Raw genomic sequence first — 25,672 nt, 5'->3', positions numbered from 1 at the left:
ATTCTGAAAAGGAGCAGAGGAGTTATCTAACCCGGAGTTCTGGCCTATGTTTGTGTCTCAACATCACAACAACAGATTATCTGGTCACTATTAAATTGCTTGGGACGAGCTGCTTGTATGCAATTTGGCTGCCATATTCCCTAAGTTAAAGTGACCACATTTCAAAAATATGTACTTGGTTGTAAAACCTTTGGAACATCCTGAAGTAATGAATGACACTATATAAATACAATTTTTGGTTTTCGTGAATTACAGGTTCCCTTATCGGTATGAATTGCTTTAAATAAATCTACATTGGCTTGATTTAGTTAACCATATTCGCATCCAATGCACTGGAATTAAATAATTTTATAATCAAAGCCACTATTCATTTATGTCCTTCAGATTTCCCAAGCACTTTGCAGCCAAGGAAGTTTTTTTTTTAAAGTTTAGCAACAGTTGTCATGCTAGCAGCGATGATGGTGAACTTAGTAGATATAACACCAGAGCAGCAGTCAAATTTGTAGGAACTTTGAATTGAATGCATGTTACTCAAAATCGTGTGTGCATATAATTTGCCTCTGTTTATATTCATTTTTTTATCAAGGATTAGCATTTTTAAATGGAAGTCTTTTGGAAGTATGGAAGGAAAATTTGAAGGAGGGCCATATGCATTCTAATGACAATTGACCTAAACAATCAGGGCGGCACAACAGTATAGTGGTTAGCAATGCTGCCTTCTAGCACCAGAAATCCGGGTTCAATTCCCGCCTTGGGTGACTGTCTACGTGGAGTTTGTACATTTTCCTGTGTCTGTGTGGATTTCCTCCGGGTGCTCTAGTTCCCTCCCACAGTCCAAAGATGTGCGGGTTAGGTTGATTGCCCCTTAGTGCCCCAAGATGTGTAGTTTATGAGGATTAGGGTATTTTTAATAATTTAGGATAAATTTAGTATTTAGGGTAAATACATATGGTTACGGGATAGGGGCTGGTGGGATTGTTGTCGGTGCGGGCTCGATGGGCTGAATGCACTCCTTCCACACTGTAGAGATTCTGTAAGTAATGTGCAATCCAGAAAACACGAGGAAAGTTGTGGGACTAATAACGAGAATGCGAGAACGGCAACAAGAATAGCCTTTCTGTTCCTACCTCCTCCATAATGTCATTTTCAAATGACACAGGAATGAACTTTGGAATCAGTATTCGTTGTGACTGAAGGGAAATTTAAAAGAATGGAATCACAGAATGGGACAGCAGTACTCATAGGCACATCAAGAGTCAGTGATGGGGTTGGGGTGTTAGAAGGAGATAGAGGTGGGGTGCTAAATGGCAGAGATGCTTTTACAGGTTATCTTCTTAGGCCTGGAAGAAGTACACTTTCCTCTCTTGGCTCATAAGTAGTGCTGTATGGACAATCATGTGACAGATTCAACTGATCTCATTTATTTTTGCCAAGGTTCAGGAAACCCAGCCAATGTGGGTTAAAATAGAAACTAGCAACCTTCTTAAAAGGTTTCAGTGACCAACCTGGCTGCTGAGAGAAGATTAGTCTTCTATTTCTCATACCATCTCTATTAAAAACAGATGTGGGGTTGCTTTGAGCTTAACACAGGTTGGGTCCCTGTTTTAGATGTTTAAGATTTTAATTTTTGCACCTGACCCAAATGACCAATCCTCAATTTAATAAACAACAATGCTGAATAACACTCAGATATTGACTTCATTTTCAGGTACATCTATCGCATTTTCCAGGGAACAGTATTCCCAACTCAACTACTAAAGGCTCGCCAGCTGGATAAACTGAGCGCTGAGGAACGTAAGAAGACAATCCAGGAATGGAACAGCTCTCAGCCAAACTGTGAAGTACCTACTGTGGATGTCAACACCACCACTTCTGTAGATAACATAATTATTTCAAGAAAAAGCTGTTTGGAGCAGGCCACATTTTTATTTAAGGACACAAGTGCATCATCTTTAGCAGCTACACCAGCAAAAGGAGAAGCTGCTATTACTGTGATTCCACTAAATGAAATGCCACCAGAAAATGGCAGTACCTTTGTCCAGACAAACACTGTTTTATTTAAACCAGGAATGGTTGAGAACTCTGACTTGCTGGGAGAGTCACATACAACAAAAGCTGCCTATGATAGTTTTCATTCCCTTTTGCATGCAAAAGAGGACAATGAAGGAGCTGCTTCACAATCTAAGAACAAAACTACTTTCTCTTCTATCTGGAGTGAGACTGATAAGTTACCAGAATTCCCTCCAGCAGAGTGCTAGCAGTGCTCCCATCAGTAAGGATGCCATAAGCTACTTGCTAGATAGGAACGAAAACTATTTTTTTACATAACTGTCTAGGGATGATGACGTAATTTCTTTTGATCAGTATTGCTGTTCAACTTCTTGTTGCAGATCACAATCTGAACTACTGCCTTGCTGAAGAGCTGTTTTCTATAACTCAGAAATAGGTTATGACCTGAAATACTGACTTATAAGGTGGTGCTCTTCAATCCATGTAGAATGAGCTCTGATGCCAGTCGTACCCTTGTGTGCAGTTGCCACCTGGAGTATGCCATTTCCCCCCACAGGACAAATAGCATTTCCTTGTTAGCCTTTCCTGGAGAATAAGGCAAAGAAGGAATATAGCACTGAATTCCTGTTTGCTCCACAGTCAGGCAGCAATTCAGGAAGAAAAATGAAGTTAGGCAAGTCATAAATGGCTTCCTGTGTTGAATTATCGTGCTGCTTTTACCTGTTCATTTACTTTGGACCAGATAGTGTTCATGTATCATGTCCTGATCTATTATAAAAGCATTTTTTAAAGCTGAACTAGGACTGTTTAATGAATCCAATGGAATACAAATGATGGCCCCTTTTAAGGTGGGCATGTGCCAAAACTTTGTGATTTTCAGCTGTAAAAGACTAGACCTAAACTTAAATATCACCATAGGATACAAATAGTCACTTTGGCTTGGAATTTCCAGAAAATATGTGCCTGAAGTTCAACGTAGTACAAATTTCAGCACAGGAGATCAAAGAATTTCTGACGTAAGTCATTCCTTTTTTTTCAAAGCTACATCCAAATTTCCTTGATCTTTATGTCATATCTGCAAAAACTCAGTTATTTATTAAAACATTTTTGTCACCATATAATGATTTATGCCAATTCTGAACTGATCTGAAATTTATACCAAAGCAGAGGTGCAAAATGACTTAAAATTATATTTTGTTTTTATATAAAATCAAAGAACTTTTTCCAATTATTTGTTTTTTTAAAAAATGTCTCCTTATTAAGCCCTATAATGCATTTTTGTACCTTGACTATGTCACTTATAAATTATTTGCATTACCAATTTTAAAAATTTCCATAGGATTGTATAAATAATTGTTTGATGGCTTCAAACTTCAGTTTACATGCATTAATAGGGGCTTGAGGAAAGAATCTGATATAACTTTAGTGCATTCCTCAGGTTCCAATTGCTTATGCTGATGTGCACTTGTTTTACGTTGTTTTTTTACTTTGTTGGATATACTAGTAAGATTCTCAAGAAAAATCAATGTAAATTTCACTGGTTAGACCTTTTCAGGAAATTGTGGGCCAACTTTCATTTCTGTGATTCAATGGTAAAACCATAGTTGTAACTCCACCAACTGCACTATTTGAAATTTCTAGCAATATTATACCAATATAAAACCAGAAAATGCTGGGGAAACTCAACGGTTCTGGCAGCATCTGTGGAGAGAGAGTCAGAGTTAACATTTTGAGTCCAATATGATTCTTCTATGGAACTTTGGGAATTTCCAAAGAATGATCATAGTGAATCAAAATATTAATTCTGTCTCTCTCCATAAATGCTGCCAGAACTGCTGAATTTTTCCAGCAAGTTCTGTTTTTATTTCAGATTTCCAGCATCCACGATATTTTGCTTTTATAAAATTTTTACAGAAGTCTCTCAATGCAACTGTTGATTATCTCACATCACTCGTTAATAAAAAGAATGTGTTCTAAAACTTAGATTTTTCAAATGCCCCAAGGACGTGGGATTTGGGAAATGCCTGCAAGTCAGTTGGACTACTTAATACTGTTGATAGTATATGATATATTAATGCTTACAAACTGTTCCTTGTTTTAATAATTGACACACAATGTCAACATTGATGTATGCGGCTTTGCAAATGCTTGATCTTTTTCCCCCTACTAAATTCTGCATTGTTTGTATTTATCTTCATGGAAACCAAAAACACTGTTGACAAAGGTGATGGGAAAATGATCATGCCTGATTCCACTACCCTACAGTACTACAAAACAAATAATTTTAATATACAAACCATGTAAAATATGTATTGTGCCACTTGTCCTAACATCTATTTTTGTAGGATCCCCAACATGAACTGCAGAAAGAACCCCTCTAGTGGCTCTATACTGCCCTTTGTAACATGTGCTTCTGTTTCTTATGGAAACAGAAAAGAGGAGTAGGCCATTTAGCCCTATAAGCCTGCTCTGCCATTAAGTGCGATTGTGCCTGATCATCCATCTAAACAACATACTGCCCCACTCACCCCATATCCCTTGACACCTTAAGTATATTCAGTGACTTGGTCTCCACAGCCTTCTGTGCTCGAGAATAATATTCCACAAAACTAAAACGATATTTTGAGTCAGATTTCATTGCAAACGTATGTATAAAACTGGAAAGCATATGGAAGCAATTCAATCCAATTAGACTCTAACCTTGATCCGATTCATACTGGCATAGGTGTTAATTGTTTTCGAGTTGCATCTAAGCATTTTCTTTACGTATCAAGCCTGCATATAATCAAAGTGCTTTTTTTTTTGAATAGCATTATAGCAATGACCTTGACAACACTCCGTTGCATTCTAAATATAAGTAACCACCTGTGGTAGGCATGCATTGCATTTTGACCAAGGACTTTCTTTCTGTTCTGCTTGGAAACACTACTGAGGGCATGATATTATACTGTGGTATACTCAGGGTCAAAATGTAATATGATTCTGTATTACGTTGTAATAATTAAGCTGATTAAAAGTTCCCCATATTAATTACCACATAGGCTTTCTTGGCACAGAAAAGAGGTAATCATCAACTTCTCCTTATGCTGAGTCAGCTTGTTGAGATATTCTTCTCTTTCTGCCTCTTTTCATTGAATGGTGTTCTTTGTATTCCATAAAGAGCAATGCGTTCCTCTGTTATATCTGAGCCCTCAGGCAACCGTGTGCAAAGATGTTTCATTTGTTCTTTCAAGTGTTTATTTTTGTCCACCAACTTTGCTGATTGATACAGTGAACTTTTATCATTAAAATTCACAAATCATTCATTAGTAATGATTTGCTTGTCACTTTGAACAGGGAGTTTTATCAAATCAAATTATACTGTTTTTGTAAAATGTCAGTGTTGTCCAAAGCTTTGTCAATTCCAGTATTCATATTGCTGTTAGAATGGACATTATTTTCACAAGTCAATTTACTGGATTAAAGCAGTATTTTTAAAAACAAACACAGCTTTCTGAATGATGCAATAATTAACTCATGTTGGAAGATATTAATAGGGTATATTTTCCTATTATTATTTCAATGCAAACATTACCGTGCTTATAGCAGGCAACTGTTGGGCAATTAGACCCATGTTATTTGTGTTTGATGTTGAGGTTAAAAGTATGAAATAGTTCTTCTGATTTCTTCTCTCCAAAAAAAAAGGTTTCCCATTTTTTTCATGAAAACACTGCCTCTTTGTAAGAAATAGATGGTTAACCCTGCAGCAGCATCAGTTAATCTTATTGTACTGAAGTTTTACCTCAGTGGGATAATTAAACTATTGTATACATAGCTTGCACAATATTTGCAGTTCAATGTCTTCTCAGATATTTTGGCGATACCTGAATTTTTTGTGCTTACAGTATTGTGAACATTATATGTAACCTGGTGAGTCTTTTTTTACTTCAGTTATACACTGTGATATTTGGATTCTCAGGTTTTTGTATTTTGAAAATGTTTCTTTCATATTGGTAATGTGGGCTTAGAAGTATTTACCAGTGCTCTTAGAAAATCATAAGACGAAAATCAAAATGCTTTTACAAAAATGGAATAATGTTTGACAAATTTATTAGAGTTTGTACTTAGATAAGGGGTTCTTAGCTATCATAGAATCCTACAGTGCAGAAGGAAGCCATTCAGCCCATTAAGTCTGCACCGAACACAATCCCACCTGACCCTATCCCATAAGAACATAAGAAATAGGAGCAGGAGTAGGCCATCTAGCTCCGATCCCTGGGGCACTCCACTAGTCACCAACCGCTAATCCGAATAGTACCCATTGACACCCACTCTCTGCCTCCTATTTGACAGCCAGTCCCCTATCCACGCTAACACCTTACCCCCAACTCCATGCCCCCTAGCCTTCTGTAACAACCTTTTGTGCGGCACCTTATCAAACGCCTTCTGAAAATCGAGAAACACCACCTCCACTGGTTCCCCTCTATCCACCACCCTAGACACATCCTCATAGAATTCCATTAAATTAGTCAGACACGACTTCCTCTTATCGAATCCATGCTGCGTCTGCTCTATCAAACAATTCTTCTCAAGATGCCTCGTTATTTCCTCTTTGATGACGGATTCAAGCATTTTTCCTACAACAGACGTTAAACTAACCGGCCTATAATTCCCTGCCTTTTGCCTGCTACCCTTTTTAAACAGCGGCGCAACATTAGCTGTTTTCCAATCTTCCGGCACTTCCCCGGAATCCAGCGAGGTTTGGAAAATAATCACTAAGGCATCCACTATCACCTCCGCCGTTTCCTTCAGAACCCTGGGATGCATTCCATCCGGTCCTGGGGACTTGTCCACCATCAGTCCCTCTAGTCTGTCGAGCACTACCTCTCTAGTAACAATGATCTCATTCAGGCCCTCCACTCCTACCATCTTTCCATCGTTAACTCCCGGCAAACTATTCGCGTCCTCCTCCATGAAGACCGAAGCAAAAAAGTTATTCAAGGCCTCAGCCATTTCCTCATCCCCCACCACTGAATCCCCCCTCTCATCCTCTAAGGATCCAACATTCACCCTAGCCAGCCTCCTCCTTTTCATATATTTATAAAAACTCTTACTATCCTTTTTTATATTTAGCGCTAGCCTAGATTCATAGTCTATCCTTCCTTTCTTTATCAACTTCTTCGTCATTCTTTGTTGATATTTAAACCTCTCCCAATCCTCTTCTCGCCCACTACTTTTAGCCACTCTAAACGCATCAGCTTTTAATTTAATACTCTCCTTTATCTCCTTCGTTATCCACGTCTGATTATCTCTTCTCCTACGATCCTTCTTTACCATCGGAATAAATTCCTGCTGAGCACCAAGAAAGATCTCCTTAAAGATCCTCCACTGTTCCTCAGCAGACCTACCAACCAATCTGCACCCCCAATCTACATTCGCCAATTCCTCTCTCATCCTATCGTACTCCCCTCTGTTCAAACAAAGGACACAGGTCCGGGATCCTACTTTCTCCTCCTCCATCTGCATCAGAAACTCCACCATACAATGATCACTCTTCCCAAGAGGATCCCTCACAACAAGGTCCCTAATTCTACCTGCCTCATTACATAACACCAGATCCAAGATAGCTCGCTCCCTCGTCGGCTCCAGCACACACTGTTCAAGGAAACTATCCCGGCAGCATTCCAAGAACTCTTCCTCGAGCCCACCGTGTCCAACATGGGTCGACCAATCAATATGTAGATTGAAATCCCCCATAATTATCGCCGTTCCATTCCTGCACGCATCATTTATTTGCGCGTTTATAGCCCGCCCCACCTCCAGGTCATTATTTGGGGGCCTATAGACGACACCCACCAGCGTCTTCCTCCCCTTGCTGTTGCTAATCTCCACCCACAACGGTTCCACGTTCTGCTCTTTGGCGCCTGTATCTTCCCTTACTACCACCCTGATACTATCCTTAATCAGCAGAGCTACCCCCACCCCCCCCCCACCACCTTTTTCCTCCCGTCTATCCTTCCTAAACACTTGATACCCCTGGACGTTCAGCTCCCAGTCCCTGTCACCTTGCAACCACATCTCTGTAATGGCCACCAGATCATATCCATTTGTGCTGATCTGCGCCACCAGCTCATTCACTTTGTTCTGAATGCTTCATGCATTCAGATAATGTGCAGGTTAGATTGATTGGCCATGCAAAATTGCCCCTTAGTGTCAGGGGAAACTAGCTGGGTAAATACGTGGGGTTACAGCGATCAGGCCTGAGTTGGATTGTTGTCAGTGGAAGCTCAATGGGCTGAATGGCCTCCTTCTGTGCTATATGGATACTATGATAAATATTGACAATGTAATTAAATATTGACCGCAGGTTAAATGCCCATAGTGACAAGTTAAGTTGCAACCACATTGACAAATTTTACTTGCTTTGTAAATGGAACAATAAAGGCTCAGTCTATTGGTTCCTGGGATGACAGTGTTGACCTAGAAGAGTGGCTGGGTAAATTGGAACAGAGGAAATAGAAGCAGGAATTGGCCCATAAGACTTTCAGCCTATCAAGTCCACCCGTCAAACAGATCATGGTTGATCAGTTACCTCTCATGCCATTTTCCTACGATCCCCATATCACATGATGTAATTGTATCCAGAATTCTATGCATTTCTGTCTTGAACATGCTCAATGACTGAGCTTCAACAGTCCTCTGGATTTAAAATTCCGAAGATTCACCTCCTGAGTGAAGAAATTCCTCTTCACAGTCTTAAATGACCTGTCCTTTATTCTGAGACTGTCTCTCCTGGTTCTAAATTCACTAGCTAAGAGAAACATCGTGTCTGTCATGGCCGGTAAGAATTTTGTAAGTTTCAATGATATCATCTTTACTCCTGTCTCAAATCCCCTTGCAATGAAGGTCAACATACCATTTGCCTTCCTTATTGCTTACTGCACCTTCATGTGAGCTTTTAGTGACTCATGAAGAAGGACACCCAGCTCCCTTTGGATATCAACACTTTCCAATCTCTCACTATTAAAGAAATAATCTGTTTCTGTTTTTTTCTGTTGAAAGTGCTTAACTTTTCACTTATTCACATTATATTCCATCTGCCGTGTTCTTGCCCATTCATTTAATCTATTAAAATCCTCTTGAAACTTCCTTGTATATTCCTCACAACTCTCATCCACAGTTATTTATGTCCCTCAACAATCTATCCTTAGCATCTTCCAATTTCTTATTTATATGCCGCCCCTCTTTGACATCATCCAAAAACATTAGTTTTCCTGAATGCCTCTAATTTGTTAAACTGTTTGTCAGACATTCAGTACTAAATAAGCAGAAATTTCCACCAATTAAATATTTGAAAGACCAAAACCATTGGCTGGAATTCTCCCATCCTACCAATCACTGGAATTCTAGCAGGTGGGGGACAGACCATGTAAAGGTCCATTGAAGTCAGGTGGGAATCGCTGGTTTTCAGGCGAGCACGGCCATAAAATCCTACCCATGGTCCTTTTACCCCCCAAAACAAAAACTGTTCTCCAGACATGATAATAAACATCTCCCAGACAACTGTCTCAGATTGGACCAGACTGTTCACACTACCATTTTCATTCTAAGTGCTGAATCTAGGCGCAATTCTGATCCGATTTGGAAATCTGTTCTCAGGCATTCCCATACGCACTCGGCCTGAAAAAAAATCGCGAATCTGAATCGCACTGTGGGCAGAGCTTATCGCGCCTGAAACAATTGGAGCTCTGAACTGCGCATGCACAGTTTGAGAAAAATTTGAAAAAGCGTGCCCAAGTCACATCACTTTCGAACCACAGAAAGTGGAGAAAGCAGCGTGGGAGCGATGACCTCCACAGACATTAGTGTCCCCCTTTATCCACCCCAGCCATCCCCCCCTCACCCCCCCGTCCCCCCTGCCAGAGATTCATCTGCTGCCACCCCCCCTACCAGTGAGCGATTGGGCCTCCCCCACCAGAGAATGATCCAGCCTCATTCTCCCCCCTGCCCCCCTGGAGAATGATCTGGCCTCATTCCCCTTCTCCTCCCCACCTCCCAGAGGTACATTTGACCCGCCTCCTCCTCCCCACCACCTTACCAGAGAATGATCTGGCCCACCTCCCTCCACCCCCTCCCCCACCAGACAACAATCTTCCCCCCACAATGATTGGGCCTCCCTCTTCCCCTCCCCTCTTCCCGTCCTCTGTCCTCCAACGAGAGAACGAATGGGCCTCCCTCCTCACTCCCCTAACCCCCCATGCCCCCAATTATTGATCTGAGTCAGAGAGCCGTTGGAAGCGCTGAGTTCACCTCCTCAGTAGCTGGAGCGCCCGAAACAGATTTTTATTAAGCATGTCCATTTCGGCGCAATTCCAGACTGGCGAACGCAGTGGTAAAGGGAGAAATGCTGATAAAGTTGGGCGGGCAGTTCATTAATTCAATTGAAATGCACTTACTCCCAGGTTGAGCTTCCCACCATTATATCCACTTATCACAAAGATTGCCTATTTCTATCTGGAACATTGCTCACATCTGCTCCTGCCTCAGATCATCAGCTGAAATTTGACTTCCAAAAAAAATCCTATCCACTCTCGTTTTCCATTCTTCCTAAAATTAAACTCTTCCAAGACTCTGCTGTCAAAATCCTAACTCTCATCAAATTTTGTTCACCGTGGTCCTACATCGGCTCTCAGTTGAACAAAGCCTCCATTGTTTTTAAAAACTTATCCCCATTTTTAAATTTTTTCATGACCTCACCCTTTCCCATCTCTATAACTTCTACCAACCCTACAATACTTTCAGATGGACATAGATGTCCAATCGCACTATTTTATAGAAGAACACTAGTTCTCTTTGTATTTTGGCCAATATTTATCCCTCAAACAATATCATAAGAGACTAGATGATTTGTTTTTATCACATTTTTATTTTTAGGTGTCTGCTGTGTGCAAATTGGCTGTGTGTCCATTTCTTTATAAGTACTTATTGGCAGCGGTGTGCTTTAGGGGGTCCTGAAAGATATATAAATGCAAGCTTTTCTTTGTAATATTTAAGGATGTAGATTGATTAATTTTGCTGTGATATTAGGAAGATACCTTGTTTTCAGCAAATCCAAACCAGTTGCCTATATACACCATCTGAAAGGATAAATAAATTATTGGAGCAGTGTTTAATTTAGAATGCTTTTGTTCCTCAAATGTGTCTGGTAATTTATTGTTTCAGAATGCTAAAGTAAACAGAAGTGAATCATTATTAAGGTACTTTTATTAGTTTTTACATTTAAGAGTACAATGAGGCCACTACTTCAAATAATAGGGAAACTTCAATTGCCAGAAATCTTAAAATACTGAGTCTAAATGATAAACTCACCAATATTCAGGAAAAGAAAAGTATCTAATGCTGACAATTAAGTTCTCCATCCTAAGCTTTAACCACAATTGTGGTGAACATAGCATGTACCTCCATCATTTAGGCATTCACAGCTTTTTCTTACAAAATGACTTAACATAGGTTTGTCACCTTGATGTAAACTTTACAACCGGTCTAGTTAGTTGTGGCATAAAAGTAACTAACCTGGACTGAGAACTAGTTGCCGTGAATTTGACACAATACTGGTGGGATTCTCTGATCCTGTTTGTCCCGTCCCCTCTGCCAGAAGGAATGGAGAATTTAGCACTTAGCCAAAACTCCGTTCAATACAGCAGCACTGGAGAATCCCAGCTGCGCGTGAAACCAGAGATTTCCAGTGAATGTTTTTTGAGAACGGTAATTAATGAATTAATGATTAATTTTTTTTTTAAGTGATTTGTGAATAAGAAATTGTAGTTCTGTATCATTTCTTAGCAAGGGGGAAAAGGGGACAGATCGCTTGCTGTTCCAAGTGCCTGTTAGGAGATGTAAGCAGAGGCTCAGCAATGCTGATTTTCCATTTTTGCAGATAGATGTTCATTCTTCTCAGAAAACAGATCTGTGAGATGGGCATTTGGAGTCAAAGTGACTGTTCGGTAAGTTGCCAACTATCTACAAAACACCAAGCTTGGCTGTATTTGGAGACTACTGTTGGAATCACTGATTCCACCAATACCGTGGTCCGTTCCTTGTCAGCTAGAAGGAAACAATTAGGACAAACAATATTGTTACTCTGAAGGCTGGCATCAGCAGAAATGAGATCTGGAGGACTTGGGTTGATGGAATGGGCAGACAAAATTTAAGGCCAAGAAATGTGATAGGAAGAATGATGAGAGGCAATGTGAAATGATAACATTCTAAAGGAAGTGAAGAAACGGTCTGGGATTCATTTGCACAAATATTTGAAGTCAAAATTACAAGTTGAAAGAACTATTAAGACCTGTGGTATCCTGGGTTTTATAAATAGAGGCATAGAAATCAAACACAAGGAGGGTTATGGTCAACCTTTATAAAGAAAATTGGCTGCACTGCTAATATTCAAATCCTCGTCACGGTCATTGGTTCGACAAAGTTTATGATTTAGGGCTTTCCACCTAGAAGTTTAATTGTGTCTCAGTCGGGGCGATGTGCATGTGAGACAAGAAACTAAAAATGTGGCATAGTTGCTCAAAATATTACATGATGTTGTTTCCTGCAGTTTCTAACCCTTGTCAATGAACTGGGCAGTGAAATAGTGAAACAACATTATGAATGGCTAGATAAATCACAGAAACTCAGAACACACAAGCTAGCAAAGGATTAGGGAATGGCAGACTGAATATTCTGATTTTGATCCACCAAAGCCAGGAAAACGCGTGTTGCTAGATAATGTTTTGACTGAATGAGGCCAAAGTATGTGTTTTTATTTGAACTGGTGCTAACAGTAGAACAAACTTAACCCAAAGTATCCAATTTACAACACTGGCCACTAGCAGTTTGCTTTTGATTGTCATTTACATCACAAAAGTGTAAACACCCAATCTTCTTAAACAACAGCATAAAGTTCAAATATGCACACATTGAAAAAACAATATAAAAATATTTTATAAAATTACAACCATCATATCTTTACATGGAATGTTACATTGAACATTGCAGACATTTCTCAAATGCCTTTGTTTAGAAATCATACAGGAGCAAAGTATATAGCATTATATTGTTGAAAAGTGCCATCACAGTGAAATATTTATTCCCACAGACTCAAACAGCAAGCTGCCACACGAAATTCCAAAGTGAAGAAAAAGTGAGCTGAACAAAACTTTGGCATAAAATAATAATTTCAGTTTGTTTGTTTAAAAAGCAGCAGGATGAGTAATACAATAGCGTAGAAAAAATAAAACTGGAAAACTCACTTCACATTTGATGAATAATGACACTACAGAAACAGACCTCTTAAACAACTACAAATGAGCAGAGCGGGGAAAAGCCCACAATTTAATTATTGTTGCCAAAAAAATTATTAGACCGTGAACTGATTTCCAAGTATAACCTGTCCTCTGAAGGAAAATCAACATTATACAGTGGAAATCTTTAACAATGAAAACGATGAGACTCTCAGCCCAATGGACAGTGAGGGTTCAAAAGGCTGATGTCATAGAAAGTCATTTTAAATCTAGTACACTGATCTCTTTACAGTATGCTTTAATTTGATTTTTAATTCAAACTGCATGAGAAAATAAGGCTTGTTCTTCTCTTGCTCACTCATAGAATCAAGTGCACGTCATTAATTCTTTGTATGGTTGCATCCTGCTTTAAAACTAAACGAAACTGCAACATTCACTCCATTGCAATGTATCATAACTGCAATCAGTGTTACAAAATAAATCCCTGTTTATTTTAAATGCAGCGATCTACAGTAACTAAAATATTTTGTTCTCTTTCCCATACAGCAATAACTTGGTAAGTAAATCTTTTAGGGAAGGAGCTGTTCACTGCCAGAAATCATTTCTTTAACAAATCTTCCAGTTAAATAACCATATACAAGATACTAACTGTATTTGATGTCAACATATAGAAAATATTCCACACAGTGACCAAAGAATTATAAGAAAAGCTTTAGACTGATTGCTATGTAGAAATTAATCTAGCACTCCAATACTTTTGGCTCTGAGTTACACATTGAAATAAAATAAACTCACTCTATATATAGTTCTGTAATATATGAAAGAATTTCTTCCCCTCATAAGCATCCTCTGTGTGAGGCAGTCTCACGAAGAATGCAGAAACAACTTTTCCAAACAGGCCAAGTTAGAGGTAGCAAAAATTCCTCTTCACAGACTGTCTGATCTTACTTACTTACCAGAAGAATTTAATCAGGTCTTACAGTGCGTAAAGCTTTTGAATGGATACGGTGCAACTCTCACATGGGAGCACAATTGACTGATGTACTGTGTAATGGGATAAACATTTTGTTAAAGATCAATGAACTCCATTTTTCTAGGAGTCATGATTCCCATAATAACCCAGGACTCAGCGACACCATCGACTTGAAAGTAGTTTGGTGTCATTATTCTTTCTGAATTGCATTATTAGAGACTTTGGTGAATGGGGAGAGGGCTGTGTTGCAGGGGAAGAGGTATGATTATGTAGATGGTTTTGCAGTCCGTGCCAGCTGCCACATTTCTGCTTCTTGCTATATTTAAGGTTTCATCTCAGGTGCTGTTGTGTTGGTCTTTGAATTATTTATTTATAAAAAAGTGTGGATGTAGATCTGCCTCTCAATCCACTCAACAAAATGAGTTACATTGCTGTAAACACCAGGTCCAAGGAGTTTTGTAAAGCACACTGATCCCCAAGATGTTAGACCAAATAACGTCCATCTCTTGCCAGGCTGTTCACAAACCAGAGGTCCTCCACTGTCACCCTGACCAACAGAAACACAGTGATGTTCAGGCAATTGAAATAGATACTATTAGCAAACCTACAAAAACACCTCCACTTGACCTACTTTAAAACTCATTTGGTCTAACCAGTTCCTTAATGAATGGTCACATGCCCTGATCCTGCTGCTGTTTGAGATTACAACAGCTAAAAGGTACTGCTGGTATGTGGATGCATATGCTGTGTATAATTGGATTTGTTTTATTATTGTCACATGTATTAGCATACAGTGAAAAGTACTGTTTCTTGCATGCTATACAGACAAAGCATACCAATCATAGAGAAGGAAATAAGAGAGTGTGGAATGTAGTGTTACAGTCATAGTTAGAATGTAAAGAAAGATCAACTTAATGCAAGGTAGATCCATTCAAAAGTCTGACAGCAGCAGGGAAGAAGCGGTTCTTGAGTCAGTTGGTACGTGATCTCAGACTTTTGTATCTTTTTCCCAACAGAAGAAGGTGTTAGAATGTCTGGGGTGCATGGGATCCTTAAGGTACATACTCTTGCAACTCAGCCAATGTTGTCAACCTGCTACGCTGCAGGAAAGGATGTCCCAAGGCATGGTACATTGAGGAGACCATGCAGACGCTACGACACTGGATGAATGAACACCATTCGACAAGCACCAGCCAGGAGTGTTCCCTTCCAGTCAGGGATCACTTCAGCAGTAACAGGCGTTTGGCCTCTGATCTTCGGATAAACGTTCTCCAAGGCGGCCTTCATGGCACAACAGTGCAGAGACTGATAGCCAAGTTCTGCACACATGAGGACGGCCTCAACCAGGATCTTGGGTTCATGTCACACTATCTGTAATCCCTACAATTTGCCTGGACTTGCAAAATCTCACTAACTGTCCTGGCTGGAGACAATACACATCTCTTTAACCTGTGTTTAATGCGCTCTCCACTCACATTGCCTGCACCCTTAAGACTTGATTACCTGTAAAGACTTGCATTCCAATCATTATTTTGTAAATTGAGTTTGTGTCTTTATATGCCTTATTTGTGAATAAAACTCCCGCTCACCTGACGAAGGGACAGTGCTCCGAAAGCTAGTGGCTTCTGCTACCAAATAAACCTGTTGGACTTTAACCTGGTGTTGTGAGACGTCTTACTGTGTTTACCCCGGTCCAACATCAGCATCTCCACATCAGGTCAGCACGGCCATATTCTTAACCTGGCAGTGCCAACCTGTGCCTACAGGCAAGGCATGAGGTAGGTCCTAGGCAGAACCTCATGTGTGGGTACTCATCTATTTATGGTGGTAGGGAGTGCAGCCGTGCAAGCGATGATAAGGAGGCCGAAGACCACAGAAACCTCCCTGGGGGGGAGAATTTCTTTTTTTTTCTCCAGTACCTTGAACCCTTTGGAGCTGCTTCCCAGCTTTGAGAGTCCCCTCTCACCTGAGTGGCTACACAAACCGTGCCCACTATTAATTTGCTAATGAAGTGACAAAATCTGGAAAGAAAACTGGCTAGTGAAGCAGGAGAATCCCATGCCAGGTTTCTCAACTGACACTTTGACAAATTCTTGTAAGATTCCTCCCACGATGTTTCAGTGCTTGCGACATTGGTTCCTGCCGAGTAACAAAGTTGGGACTCTCTGGGAGTGTTTCGAGAGGCCACTGGCTCAGCTCAAAGGTCGGTGAACAGCTGTCCTTGAGGTAGTCAGTTTGTTGCAGTCTGCCAGCCAGAAATGTCATAAACACAGAGACAGGAATAGATGCCGTTAAGTAAGTTCAAAGAAATGGGCAGAAAAATAGCCTCCAAATTAAAGAGCTGCAGTTAGCAGACTGACTCTATTGTGTGTGTGGCTGGGACAAAGGTACTCTTTTGGAGCAGTGGTGTTCTGATGGGCAAGGACATGGACATAGATACGAAAGTATGCGTGTAAGCAAAAGTTGAAATCCAGAAAGAAGGAATAATTACCATTGGGAATTTCAACACACGTGACTGATAGGACAGAAGAGGCAGCTAAAATGGAGAAGGAGATTCGGTTTTAGAGAAAAGGGGTGGTACAGTGGTTAGCACTGCTACCTCACAGCTCCAGAGATCCAAGTTCAATTCCAGCCTCGGATCACTGTTTGTATAGAGTTTGCACATTCTCCCTGTGTCTGCTTGGGTTTTCTCCAAGTGCTCTAGTTTCCTCCCACAATCCAAAGATGTGCAGGTTAGGATGACTGACCTTGATAAATTGCTCCTTAGTATTAGGGGAACTAGCAGGGTAAATATGTAAGGTTTACAGGGATAGGGTCTGGATGGAATTGTGGTCAGTGCAGACTCAATGGGCCCGGTGGCCTCCTTCTGCACTGTAGGGATTCTATGAATATTGGAAGTGAAGATTGAAACCCTAGGAGAAGGATCTCTTAAAGCCATCCATGCGGGAGCAACTTACAGAAAAAATTCCAAGGCGAGACCTTCAAAGGTGAACCTGAAAATCTCTCAAGACAGAGTTTGAACAGGATTGTCTGATGTGGTGTTTGATGATGTGTGAATGGATTCCTGCGAATTCTAAGGACTCTGTCTTGGTTGCATCTGTCCTTTACTCTGTAGTATGGTGTCTTCAACCACAGTTCATCTGTTAATTCACCTTTACCTCAAATTTACCCTGAATGTTAAAGTAAAAGATACATATTGTAAACTTTTATCTCTCTGAACTTGCATGTTAAAGTTTATTTTTGTTTATTCAAAACCTGCAGGATCTTGTGGCTTTATTCCAAAAGCAGGTGACTTGCATCTCAATCTCCATCTGCTTTGAACAAAACATTATCAGTCCCTAACCAGATCTTCCTCACGTCCAACGGTCTGGTCAAGAATCATAAGGTCACGTCAAGAGAGTCCCATGCGTTCATTTTTATTGACAAAACACAAGTTATGGGCAGCACTTCAACTAATGTCCTGAAATTTAAAGACTCAGTTACGCCTACTGCTGCCAATGAGATTAAATAATTTTCACAAAGCTCAGTGGTTAAGTGTTTCTGAGTGCATGTTGGAATGATTTTATTTCTAACCTGAACCTTGATGAACAAGTTAACAAAGTGATTCATATAGAATTGGTCTTCATTAACCCGCTTACCATGCAAGAGTCCACTGTTCCAGGTTCATAGCCTGCACATAACATTCGAGAAGTGATTGTTTTAGTATCAAAGTATGACTGGCAACGATCAAGTGAGAGAATGCGGACCTCTCCTTCCTGAAGTTTGAATGGAACTGCGATAAAAGTTGAGAGAATGTTAAGATTTGTAACCTGTTACTATACCTCAAATTTAGAACATATTGTAACTTTCCATTTCATGTGTACATTTCAGTCTGTGTAAATTCTGGCCATAAGCATTTAAAGTGTGAGGGGTTAATTTGTCCAGTGCCCACAGTTGAAGAACAATATACAGTATATTAAAGGAAATAATGTAGAGCTGTTGCTTTTCTGACATATTTGGGCAGAGTTTCTATGGGTGTTTTCCTAATGGGGCAGCCTGATGGTATAGTAGTTAACACTTCTGCCTCAGGGTGCCAGGGAAGTGGGGAATGGTAAGGCAGTAGATATAATTAGCCTGGATTTCCTCTGGTAAGAAAGAACATAACTAGAGGTCATCTATATTTGATAGTTACCAAGAAATCCACTAGGGCATTGAGAAGAAACTTCTTTACCCAACAAGTGGTAAGAAAGTGGCTCTCAAACAGAATGGTTGAAGCCAATATTACAAAACATTTAAGGGAAAATTACATAAGCAGAAGAGGGAGAAGGGATTGGATTGTTACAAAGAGGAAATATTTAAATGAGGAAGGGTGGAAAGAGGTTTGAATGGAGGATGAACATCAGCGTGAACTGGTTGGGGGCAAATGGCCCGTTTTTATACCATATATCCAATATTATCCTATGCATCCACATTGTGGGCTACAGTTTGCATCAGTATTCATAAAGGAGAAGCACATGGTAGATAGTGAGTCTAGAGGGATATTTTGATATTGTAAGGCTTTTGCAAAGCATTAAGACAGACAACTCCCCAGAACCTGATGGGAACTATCCCAGGATACAGAGCGAGATGAGGGAGGAAATTGCTGGAGCCTTGTACAAAACTTTCGCGTTCTATTTAGTCACAGGAGCGTTCCCAGAGGACTGGAGAATAGCCCACGTTGTTCCTTTGTTTAAGAAGGGCAAGAGAGATAATCCGGGAGATTATAGGCTAGTGTGCCTTATGTCAGTGATAGGGAAATTATTGAAGATTCTTAGAGACAGAATTTACCCACATTTGGAGAAATATGGACTTTGTGTGGGGAAGGTTGTGTCTCACAAACTTGATTGATATTTTTGAGGAAGTGACAAATGGGGATAGGGCAGTGGATGTTGTCTACATGGACTTTACCAAGGCCTTTGACAAGGTCCCTCATGGCATGCTGGTACGTACAGAAGGTAAAGTCAAATGGAATCAACAGTGAGCTGGTAAGATGGATACTGGCTTGGTCATAGAAGACACAGAGTAGTGGTGGAAGGGTGTTTTTCGGACTGGAGATGTGTGACCAGTGGTGTTCTGCAGGGATGAATACCGGGATCCCTGTTGTTTGTAATATATATACATGATTTGGAGGAGAATGTAGGTGATCTGATTAGTAAGTTTGCAGACAACACAAAAATTAGTGGAGCTGCAGATAGTGAGGAGGATTGCCAGAGAATACAGCAGGATATAGATAGGCTGGGGACTTGGACGGAGAAATAGCAGATGGAATTTAATCCAGACAAATGCTAAGAGACGCATTTTGGAAGGTCAAATGCAGGAGGGAAGTATACAGTAAATGGCAAAACCCTTAGCAGCATTACCAAACACAAGGATCTAGGCATACAGGTCCACAGTTCCCTGAAAGTGGCAACACAAGTGGATAAGGTGGTCAAGAAGGCATTTGGCATGTTTGTCTTCATTGGTCAGGGCATAAGAGTATAAAAATTGCAAGTTACGTTGCAACTGTATAGAACTTTGGTTAGGCCAAATTTGGAAATATTATGTATAGTTCTGGTTGCCACATTATCAGAAGGATGTGGAGGCTTTAGAGGGTACTGAAGCTTTACCAGGATATTGCCTGGTTTGGAAGGTATTAACTATGAGGACAGATTGGACAAACCTATTTGTTTTCATTTGAACCTCAGAGAACGGTAAGACACATCATGCTTAATCTGAAATAGAGCACCTCCAAATATATAACTTTGCAGTACTGTCCTATAAGCCTGGAACATTGGCCTCAATTCTTTGCTTCAGTCATGGGCATGGGCTTAGCCAACACCCTGCTGAGTCATTTAGCAGTGTGATCAAAGGGTTGGTTTTCATTGATCTTTCTTACCTCTACTGCCTGTGTGGCCCCACCCTGTGATGAAGCAGTAGGTATCAGATTCTGCCACCTGGTCTTTGCTGGGGAGACAGACAGGTCGGACATAGCTAGTTTCAATCACTTCTTCACGTAGTTCCACCACACTGATATCGTAATCCACAAATGCTCTGTTATAGCGTGGGTGTAAGATAATCCGGTTTACTTCTCGGGTCTGCATGGATTCAGATGGATGATCCAGATTGTTGATACCAAACACAACATTCCAGACCGCTGCATTTTCACGGCTACAAGAAAACAGTCAAAAGAAAACAATTGTACAGTTCCACCATGCTGGCTAACTCTCCTAGTTTTTTGTTTTTCTGTTGCTGACTAATGTTCCGAGTGTAAAGACTATTATCATTAAGCAATTTATGTATATGTATGCCTGTGACTAATTGCCTGTTATCAGGACTTTTTAGTAATACTTCCTCATTTTTAATTGAAACTACCAATCTAAACACTTACTTTATAATTTTCAATGTAAGTAATTATCTGTCACTGTCCAGATTCAGACCTTCACCCATTAGCTGGTGAGGTTCTGCCTTCTCACAACCATTTGCCCACCTAATCTGCCTCATGTTTTTCCTGACTTAGCCGTACAACGGGTCCACTGCTGTTTCCTGAGTGGCTGGCAGACATCCCAACTCCCAGTGTTCTCTTTCCCAACCTTCTGCTTTGTCCACAATGTCTGATGCTAGTGCTGTCATGTCCTGAGATCTGCTAGTGCTCCTGCACATTCCCTACCGTCCCTGTGACTACCCTCCATTACTGCCCAGCCCTGTATCTTGCTCTGATAGCTAGCTTTTCTTTCTGTAACCCTAATACCTCTTTATTGACTAAACCAAAATCTCTCTCTCACTGGGTACGCTTTTTGCCATTTTTTTGTACAACATGCCAGGTTCAGCTTGCCTCCTACTGTGATCCTTCAAGTGCATTTGAACATCCCACTGTGGCACCTTTGAGCCTCTCTCTGGATTTAGCCTTCTCTCTGTATCAGACTGCTCTCCACTGGGCTTGCCCCCACTCAGTTTCTCACAAGTCCACCACACCGACAAGAAATCAGAATGACACACATAGCTGAGGACACAGAAAACAACCATAAGTAGCAATAAAACAACACTACAATCGCCAAGATTTGCTTGAAAACCTTACTTGTTTTGTGAAGAGAGAGACAGGAGAAGCACAGCCCGGGCACAGAAACAGATGCGTTCAGATGGAATAAACACATATGAGCCAAAAACAACAAAGGCACGACTATGGGAGAAGAAGAAAATGGAGTCTTAAAATCCATGGACCGTGATCTGGAATTTCTCTCTCAAGTGCCCTAATGTACTGGCCCCAGCAGCGTATGTAGGGTCATTGGGTACACAGCCATGTGATGACTCATGGAGCTCACAAATCCAGTGTTGCACTCCTTTTGGTGGGGTGACTTGCCTAAGTACTAACATCAGCTCTTTAGAACCTTCTCCAATCCTCTTGTATGCAAGAGAAAAAAATCATGATTTACTTTTAAACTATTTTGAGCAGCCTGATTTATGACAAATTTAAAGCTGCGTCATTCCTATGGAAGAAATTTTTGTTGAAGAGCCAGATGAAGTAAAATTTCAGGAATGAGGAACAAGGCTAATAATATAATAATTAGGGAATAATTTCCAGAATTTCAGAATTACTGAATCGTTACAGTGCAGAAGGCCTTTCACTTCATCCTCATTGCACCAGCTCTCTGAATGAGCTTAGTGCCATTCTCCCACCTTTTGGCAGTAACTTTATTCAAATAATCATCTAATGTCTTCTTGAATGCCTCAATTGAAACTGCCTCCGCCACACTCCAGGTAGAGCATTCCAGACCCAACCAAAAAAGCTTATTCTCATATCACATTTGCTTCTGTCGCAAATCACCTTAAATCTGTACTCCCTCGTTCTTCATTCTTTTATGAGTGGGAACAGTTTCTCCCTATCTACACTTTGCAGCCCTCACAATTTTGAGCACCTCTATCAAATCTCCACTATCCTTCTCCTCTCTAAAGAGAATAGTTCCAACTTCCCTCTTATATCTCCATAGCTGAAGTTTCTCATTCCTGGACCATTCTTGTAAACCTCTTCTGCACTCTTTCCAATGTGTTAACATCTTTCCTATAGTGTGGTATTCAGAACTGCATAAAATATTCCAGTTGAGGTCTTACTAATGTCTCATAGAAATACATGTATCAAGTACCCCATATCATGTACACAATTTCACTTCTTAATATTTCATTCATTCACTATCTTTATTTTAGTTTGCAGCTTCAATATCAGGACTTACCCTTCAAAGCAATGTGCCACTGTCAAAACCCATTTTCGTCCGATCAGTACACAGCCACAAATATGCCCACTTGGTTCACTCTGCAACGAGCACTGCCAGGGCCAGCGACCTGGGCGACTAGTTCTGCCTCCGAGAATTCTTTTATTCAATCGAATTGCTGGCCGCTGCCCACAGCCTAGAAAATGTAGATTTCTTTTTTAGATAGATTCATTTCTTATAACTTACAACTCACCTTGAGCAAGGGTTCTTACTCGTTTTGTACTTTTTGAATGTTTCAGTTCAGTCCACCTCAACTCTATCTTGTTCCAACCTCCCCCAAAGTATCAGCGTTCACCAGCCCCCTGGTCATGTGGTAAAATAGTATAGACCTTCATTCCATTACTTTTATCTCTCCTATTAGTCAGTTTTTCTCTATTTAAGGAGTATTAAAGGAATAGAATTGGTACATTTGGTACAAACACTTCCCTTTCCTATTGTGCATGTTTTTAAAAATGGGAAAACAGCCTTTTACAGCAAGAAACATGGTGGCTGGGTCTGCTTAATCATGGGAGAAGCTGCACTGGTCTGGCAGTGGGAAGACCTCCTGCAATTAAGGAATGAATGGGTCTGTAGGAGAAGTTCACCCACTCTTGGCAGGTTGTCAGTTAGGCTCATCATTGAGCTCTTTGACACCAATTAACTCTGAACCCACTAGAATGTAGTGTCTCAGGGATTACATGCCAGTGACATGGCATTCCAGTGCCTCAGGCCACCAGAAAAAACCCTCTGGAGGAGCCCCTCTGTCAAATTCACAGTGCACGATTGACAGACAGGCCACTGAGCAGTGAGATAGCTGTTAAAAGCCATTCTCTATCTTTGCTTCCGAATCCCCCCAACAACACCACCCCTCTCACAGACTCACTCTGTGCGATCCCTACCCCACCCTCACTGACTTGCGTCTGTCAATGATTTCAGACAGCTCCTGGATGCATTACCCACAGCGACAACCTCTTCTGGTGGTGCTGCATATAATGGAAAGCTGCTAGGCTCTGGTTGGCTGACGGCTCTCGACAGGCTGGATTTTCATCCAGGCTCCTGAATCCTGGGGAAGGCGCAATGCTGGCTCGTTGGGCACTCAACAATCTCCTCGTCACAAGCAACATGGGTTCAATTAAATTAAATTCCGTCTATAACTTCTTTTTTTGCATTAACCGTTCAAATCTCATTGCATTAGCAATAGTTTACATTATATTGATTGTTATTCTGGTCAGTGAAGAGCATTATGCTGCAGCTGAAAAAGTCAACTTCAATTAAACACATGACAGAGTCCAACTAACACAGCTGCCTACAGCTTGAGAATCCTTTCACCCCACACCTAGTTCAGTCTGACACCTTGCAAGCCCCTTCGTGTTCAACTCTTTATTCAATACTAAGCAGCAGAGTTTGATCCTCATCACCTGGGCAGTAATCCTGTGCAGTGAATCACCTACCCTTTATAGAATCCATCTGATTTCAACAGAGGAGGACGTGAATAATTTGCCGGGTGTTAGCGATGGAAAGATGGTAGGAGTGGAGGGCCTGAACGACATTATTGTTACTAGAGAGGCGGTGCTCGACAGACTGGAGGGACTGATTGTGGACAAGTCCCCAGGACCGGATGGAATGCATCCAAAGGTTCTGATAGAAATGGCGGAGGTGATAGTGGATGCCTTGGTGATTATTTTCCAAACGTCGCTGGATTCCGGGGAAGTGCCGGAAGATTGGAAAACAGCTAATGTTACGCCGTTGTTTAAGAAGGGTGGCAGGCAAAAGGCAGTGAATTATAGGCCGGTTAGTTTAACGTCTGTTGTAGGTAAATGTTAGAATCCGTGAACAAGGAGAAAATAGCGAGGCATCTTGAGGAGAATTGTTTGATAGAGCAGGCGCAGCACGGTTTCGTTAAGGGGAAGTCGTGTCTGATGAATTTATTGGAGTTCTATGAGGATGTGTCTAGGGAGGTGGATAGAGGAGAGCCGGTGGATGTGGTGTTTCTAGATTTTCAGAAGGCATTTGACAAGGTGCCTCACAAGAGGTTATTACAGAAGGTCAGGGAGCATGGAGTTGGGGGTAGGGTGTTAGCGTGGATAGAGGACTGGCTGCCAAATAGGAGGCAGAGAGTGGGGGTCAATGGGTGCTATTCGGATTGGCGGATGGTGACTAGTGGAGTGCCCCAGGGTTGGTGCTGGGGCCTCAGCTATTTACCATTTATATAGATGATCTGGAGGAGGGAACCGAGTGTATGGTGTTGAAATTTGCTGATGACACCAAGATTGGTGGAACGGCAAATTGTGCGGAGGGTGTGGAGAGTCTGCAGAAGGATCTAGATAGGCTGGACAAATGGGCCAGGAACTGGCAAATGGAATTTAATGTTGGCAAGTGTGAGGTTGTCCACTTTGGTAGGAATAATGGTAGGAAGGACTATTACTTACATGGCAAAAAACTGCAGCATGCGACGGTGCAGAGGGACCTCGGGGTCCTTGTGCATGAGTTGCAAAAACCCAGCTTGCAGGTGCAGCAGGTGGTCAGGAAGGCAAATGGAATGCTGGCCTTCATAGTGAGGGGGATTGAATATAAAAGTAGGGAGGTCTTGCTGCAGCTGTATAGGGCACGGGTGAGGCCGCAGCTGGAGTACTGTGTGCAGTTTTGGTCGCCGCACTTGCGCAAGGATATTTTGGCCTTGGAGGGAGTGCAGAGGAGATTTACTAGGCTGATACCGGAGTTGAAGGGGTTGAACTATGAGGAGAGGCTGAATAAACTAGGCTTGTACTCGTTAGAGTTTAGAAGAATGAGGGGAGATCTCACTGAGACATATAAGATGATGAATGGGATGGATAGGATAGAGGTGGAGAGGCTCTTCCCGCTCAGAAAGGACAGTAGGACTAGAGGGCACAGACTCAAGATAAAGGGGGAGCGGTTTAGAACGGAGTTGAGGAGGAACTTCTTCACTCAAAGAGTGGTGAATCTCTGGAATTCTCTGCCCGTTGAAGTGGTGGAGGCTGCCTCGCTAAATATTTTTAAGACGTGGGTTGATAGGTTTTTGGTAGGCAAGGGGATTAAGGGTTATGGGGAGAGGGCGGGAATGTGGAACTGAGACACGACAGATCAGCCATGATCTTATTGAATGGCGGGGCAGGCTCGAGGGGCTAGATGGTCTACTCCTGCTCCTATTTCTTATGTTC

At 41.2% G+C, this 25,672-nt stretch overlaps 2 protein-coding genes across 6 annotated transcripts in view; one reads left to right on the top strand and one right to left on the bottom strand.

The window, feature by feature from the left end:
* atp10d (ATPase phospholipid transporting 10D) overlaps positions 1 to 5,469 on the top strand; it is a 197,248-nt gene extending 191,779 nt beyond the window's left edge. For both annotated transcript variants that reach the window (XM_080188039.1, XM_080188045.1), the window contains exon 23: positions 1,709 to 5,469. In XM_080188039.1, the coding sequence (XP_080044165.1) occupies positions 1,709 to 2,258 (550 nt within the window). In that variant the 3' untranslated portion in view covers positions 2,259 to 5,469. The remainder of the gene's footprint in view (positions 1 to 1,708) is intronic.
* A 5,766-nt stretch (positions 5,470 to 11,235) lies between these two features.
* Positions 11,236 to 25,672, bottom strand: part of corin (corin, serine peptidase) — a 224,597-nt gene continuing 210,160 nt past the window's right edge. For 3 of the 4 annotated variants that reach the window (XM_080188007.1, XM_080188022.1, XM_080188015.1), the window contains exons 19-22: positions 22,476 to 22,650; positions 20,147 to 20,418; positions 17,892 to 18,025; positions 11,236 to 14,800 (exon numbers count right to left, since the gene is read on the bottom strand). In XM_080188007.1, coding sequence (XP_080044133.1) covers positions 14,624 to 14,800; positions 17,892 to 18,025; positions 20,147 to 20,418; positions 22,476 to 22,650 — 758 coding nt within the window. In that variant the 3' untranslated portion in view covers positions 11,236 to 14,623. Of the gene's footprint in view, positions 14,801 to 17,891; positions 18,026 to 20,146; positions 20,419 to 22,475; positions 22,651 to 25,672 lie in introns of those variants that run through there. The other variant, XM_080188029.1, reaches the window with a different exon arrangement.

The sequence above is a fragment of the Carcharhinus amblyrhynchos genome, chromosome 1, assembly GCF_965287045.1.
Source record: "Carcharhinus amblyrhynchos chromosome 1, sCarAmb.v2.hapA, whole genome shotgun sequence".
NCBI lineage: Eukaryota > Metazoa > Chordata > Chondrichthyes > Carcharhiniformes > Carcharhinidae > Carcharhinus > Carcharhinus amblyrhynchos.
This window is presented reverse-complemented; position numbering and strand designations above follow the sequence as displayed.